General features: G+C 37.3%; 1 protein-coding gene across 3 annotated transcripts; it reads left to right on the top strand.

Moving 5' to 3' along the window:
• Nucleotides 1-649: 649 nt before the first annotated feature.
• tlcd5a (TLC domain containing 5a) lies at nt 650-4,466 on the top strand. 3 transcript variants are annotated; one of them, XM_077566186.1, is made up of 3 exons: nt 650-944; nt 1,755-1,952; nt 2,987-4,466. In XM_077566186.1, exons 2-3 carry the CDS (start codon nt 1,763-1,765, stop codon nt 3,511-3,513), a joined length of 717 nt encoding a protein of 238 aa, XP_077422312.1. In that variant the 5' UTR covers nt 650-944; nt 1,755-1,762; the 3' UTR covers nt 3,514-4,466. The 3 variants fall into 3 exon arrangements, with proteins under 3 accessions (XP_077422312.1, XP_077422311.1, XP_077422310.1); XM_077566185.1 differs by having other exon boundaries at nt 1,531-1,952; XM_077566184.1 differs by lacking the exon at nt 650-944 and adding an exon at nt 982-1,308 and having other exon boundaries at nt 1,531-1,952.
• Nucleotides 4,467-5,301: the final 835 nt, after the last annotated feature.

Genomic DNA, 5,301 nt, shown 5'->3' with positions numbered 1-5,301 from the left:
TGACTGTCTCAAAGGTTTTCTTTGCACTGCGTTGATGATTTGCATTTATATTTGTATATGTACAATGTAGGCCTAGTCTGAAAAAATATATATTTGTAGTAGCCATTGGATTCTCTTTAAAATCTAAATGACAAGTTTTATTCAACTAATGGTCATATTCTGTTAAGTGTACAGTACCTGGAATTGTGAATGGGGTATGTTAAATAGTTGTCCATTTTCAATAGTGCATGTCTCCTCATCAGGGTTTGGGTTTGAACCGATCCCATCTGACTTTGGGTGAGACGTGAGGTACACCCTGAACTCAGCCAATCCCAACCTAACACGCATGTTTTTGGAATGTGGGAGGAAAATAATATAATCCAAGCAGGTAGAATATAAACAGGAGTTGTCTTTTGAACTCTAGTAATGAATATGTATATATTTTGTATGTACAGCATATGCATTATTGTTCATTTTTACTTTAAAATAGAATGATAAATCCCATGACATTTATTCAGTATAATAAATCTATAATTTCCGCCTCATCAGATTAAGAAAATACTGTATTTAGCTGTCCACCTCGTTTTAATTTGAGACATAATCCATCTGTAATGCCTCTGCCTGACCTTCGTGTGTCGCTGTCGGACAACAAAAAAAAATCCATACATTGTGCAGTAGTAGATTGAAGTGCAGCAAGACAATCGTGTTGTATGATTGCTTAACAAACGCGAAATGATGAGAGTTATAATGTAATTAAAGATAACAAATAATGCGCTTACTTGCTAAAGGAATCGTTTACCTGGTGAGCGTCCATCAACGCGAGGTTGGGGAACGAGGCATGAAGTCAGCTGTTGATGATGGAGAGCAGATGGAGAACAACAGTTAGCAGCGATTCCAAGCTAACATTTTTTTTATTTAATAATTGAAACATGTAAAGTGACGCCATCCACATGTGCGCCATTAAGGTAATATTCTTTCCCCTTGTGGTAATAGTACGCGTGTAATTGGGGACGCTGTTTGTTAGCATGTAAGCTTGCTCCGGCTAACAAGTCAGCATCCCATTCATTGTGTTGCTTTAACGTCCGTAGTCTAAATTAAACAGCTCGTCTTTTGGGTATGATAAGCAACGACAGTTCCTTATCTGCTTTGTTTTTTAAATTATTTTATAGGTTCACTACCAATCGAATGTTTGGGCACAGTTTCCCATACAGTAGCAGTACAATGTATGAACCAATATTCTACATGCACGAGTCTTGATGTCGTATCAGTCACTACAGTCTTTGGATCACAAAACAATCTTCAAAACTATAATGTGACCACGTTGAGAAGGTCAGGCTACATATTAAAAGCCTTCAATTTTGTAAACGTATATTCCCGTTAATTCCCATCAATTCACTTGAATTACCTTTGAAAGTTTCCAACTTTGAAATTCCCTTTTTGCAACCGTAATTAATAGTTACTTTGAATTCTGCCAAGAACAGACATTTCCAAATTTGTAGACATGACTTGCTCAAGAAGCGAATGTCTAAGACCCAGTCATCTCTCATCTAGTTTTGCATTGTGCAAGGAGAGGCGAAGGAGCAAGGGCTGGCCCGTCCAGCTGCATGGTACAAACGTCACAGCCACAGGAACGTCCCCCTCACCCCACCAGACCCTCAAGGGGTCAACTGTAGTGCTATTCTTGCACAAGCAAAGGCTAATTGTTGTAGATGGAACATCACAGTGCTTCTACTGTAAGCGATCTCATTCAGCGGGGATGCTGTTGTTGTCTTCAGAGGAGAACATGGTCGTGCTCGGGGCCTTCCTGAGCATCACCGCCTGGGCGTCTCTTTACTTTGCCCTGTGTCACGCCAACGGCCGGCGTAGCTCTGAATGGAACTGTCGCCTCGTCACCCTGCTGCACGGCATCCTGGCTGTCTGCATCACGGCCTACATTGGATATGTGGATGGACCTTGGCCCTTTACTTATCCAGGTAGGAGTTATATCATAGATGATGATGATTCTCAAACTTTTTTCCACCAAGAACCACTTCAAAAATACCATTATGACCAATCTTAGAATACTGGAGCATAATAGGTTTCAATCGGTTTTTAAAAAGTTTACTTTTTTATTTTTTGGAAGATTGTAAATATACCCAAACCATTGATAGAGAATCTGACACTTGTTGGAAACACCTGCACAATCTAAAAAGAAAACTCCACCTTTACTCAAATACTACAGTGGGCCTGTCAATGTTGAACTTATTCCTTGACCCTGGTTGCCATTTGATCTTTTTTTCTAAAAAAGTAATAATAGAAAAAAATTAATGGCAGTAGAAATAAAATATTCCAGAGTCAAACGGTCATCAGTCATGCAGTGTATTTATGGTTTCTATCAAAGTGCTGTTAGACTTGTGAAAATTATATAAATATACAAATCGTCGCTGCTATGTGAAAACTATGTATGTCCCATTTTTTTTCAATTTTTTTATTTTTACATTTTTGGGATGTCTGTATTCAGTTTCATCCCCCAAAAATAAAATAAAAAGTTTTTCACATAGCAGCGACAAAATACTTTATCAAATGTTTACAGTACATATACACATTTCTCCACTGCATTTTATTGATACATACATTTTTGCAACAACAAAATTCTATTTAAAATCAGAAAACATGGGAAGAAAAGTGACAACCAAATATACTGTAAATGCAATTTCACAGTATGCAAAGAAAGGATTTTGTTTGGGGTGAAAAAGAAAGCTTTTAATAACTGGAAAAAAAGTAATGCAACATTGCATTTTTATAACTAATATTCTCCCCCTAAAATATCAATTCAGCCAAGAATATAACTGGATTGGACTGGATCTGGTCCCTGTGTCTTGACTTTAAGACATGTGGAAAAAATGTTTTAAGTAACACTTTAGCATTCTTAGCTTAAACATCGAGTTAGATCCAATTTTTATTTTCACTTCTATGTAGATAATGGATGTATGCAAATTACAAATGTGTAAATGTGTTTGCGTGTAAGGTACAAAGAACACACCTCTGCAGATAAGTGCCATGTTGCAGAGCCTGGGCTACTTTGTCTTTGACATGGCCTGGTGCGTCTACTTCCGCACCGAGGGAGCCGTCATGCTGGCCCACCACACCATGAGCATCCTGGGAATCCTGCTCACCCTCTGGCTGGGCGAGTCCGGCATCGAGGGCTGCGCCGTCCTCTTCGGCAGCGAGATCACCAACCCGCTGCTGCAGGCGCGATGGTTCCTCAAGCAGACGGGCCGCTACGGCACGCCCCTGGCGCACACTGTGGACGCGCTGTTCGTGCTGCTCTTCGTGCTGATGCGGATCTTCGTGGGAGGCACAATGCTCTACTGTGAGCTGATCTCGCCCAGGCCCAGATTCTTCATCAAGTGCGGGGGCGTGGCCATGTACGCGCTGTCCTGGGTGTTCATGGTGGACATTGTTCGCTTCGCCGTCCGCAAGTGCAAGAGTTGGCACAAGCGGCAGAGGGGACGAGAAGAGGCCGCGAATGGTCACGAAGGGAAGACGGACTGAATGCTGACAATTTTTATGTCATCAGATGAAAATGTACTTGTGGGAGCAAAAAAAAAAAAAGCTTTACGCAGTTATTCAGACTGAACATTTTTGTTTGGATGTTGTGCTATAGGCGCAGGCAAAACAGCGCAGAGGTGGTTTATGTGGCTGGAAACCAAAGCACTAACAGATGTTGCGCTTAGTTACAGCAAGGCAGCCACTGTTTTTGTGTATGCATCACACTGAATGATGGCCACAATTTTTTTGTGTGAGTCATTATTGCCAACATATAATAATGTTCAGTGAAAGCCCAAACTTTGGAGTTCAACCAAAATCTCAAGAGAATTTCAAAAACGTGAACATTCTCTTATGGTATCACTGTATATTGTAACGTATTTTGTAACATTGTTGCTAGTTCCGGTATTGTGTTTACTTTACTTTTATTATGGACAGTTTTGGTGTGAAAGAGCTTGATTGTAATTAACTCATTCACTGCCATTGACGGCTATAGACGTCAAAAATTCATTTGAACTAGTTCTATTAGTTTAAATGTTTTTTTCCCACTTTTGTTAACAAGAGTATGAAAACCTAGATTTTTTTTATTGTACATTTAGAACACATATAAAATTTGTGATTAATCGTGAGTGAAGTCATGTGATTAATTACGATTAAAAATTGTAATCGCATGATACCCCTAGTTTTTAATAAACTTTTCTTAAAAAAAGATTATTAAAAAATAAAAAAATAATTACAACTATTAAAAAATTAATTAAAACAAATAAAAACTAAATGATTATTAAAAATTAGGGGCGTCAGGTGATTAAAATTTTTAATCGTAATTAATCACATGACTTCACTAGTTAACTCAGGATAATCACAAATTATATATCTGTTCTAAACGTACAAAAAAATAATCGCCTGTTGCTCCTAATTTTTAATATATTTTTTAATGAATTTATGGCAGTGAATGAGTTAATTGTGAGTTAACTAGTGAAGTCATACGATTAATTACGATTAAAAATTGTAATCACCTGACGCGATTTAAAGATTATTAAAAATTCGGGGCGTCAGGTGATTAAAATTTTTAATCGTAATTAATCGCATGACTTCACTAGTTAACTCACAATTAATCACAAATTTTATATCTGTTCTAAATGTACAATAAAAAATATATAGGTTTTCATACTCTTGTTAACAAAAGTAGAAACATTTTTAAACTAATAGAAATAGTTCAAATGAATTTTTGACGTCTATAGCCGTCAATGGCAGTGAATGAGTTAATGGGGGAAAATGTTTGTAGTCGAGAGGCCGGAGGTTTGAAACTCAGCTCTGGCTCTACAGCTCACCTGTGATCCTAATGAGGAAAAGCGCTAAAGAAAATGGATTGGTGGTGGTTTATATTAGAGTAACTTGGAACTCAGCAAAAGTAAATTGTTTAGTTTAACTTTGAAGCTTCCACTGTACATTAAAATAAACACAAAATAATCTTGCTCTTAGTTACAGTGTAAAAAAAAAAAAAGAGTAAGCACTGTTTGTTTACAATTTGTAATCATTTCAATCCATGTGAGTGAGTCATTATCAAAAAACATTTTTTTTGTGTACATAACAAACTGTGAACATATGTTGAAGCCTTACTCAGGGAGAAATATTCAACAATTTTAACTTGTTTATTTTATTGCAAGTCATTTGTCTAAGGCTAGCTTTTGCCCAAGTTTGAAGTTTTGTTGTATCCTCTTGCTCTGTTTATTCTCTAATGCAATGACATGTTTATTTTGTAAAATCATACGAAAGATTGTTATTGTGATACAG

This window comes from Vanacampus margaritifer, chromosome 5 (assembly GCF_051991255.1).
Source record: "Vanacampus margaritifer isolate UIUO_Vmar chromosome 5, RoL_Vmar_1.0, whole genome shotgun sequence".
In the NCBI taxonomy this organism is placed as follows: Eukaryota; Metazoa; Chordata; class Actinopteri; order Syngnathiformes; family Syngnathidae; genus Vanacampus; species Vanacampus margaritifer.
The sequence above is the reverse complement of the archived record's forward strand: the minus strand, read 5'-3'. Positions and strand labels throughout refer to the sequence as shown.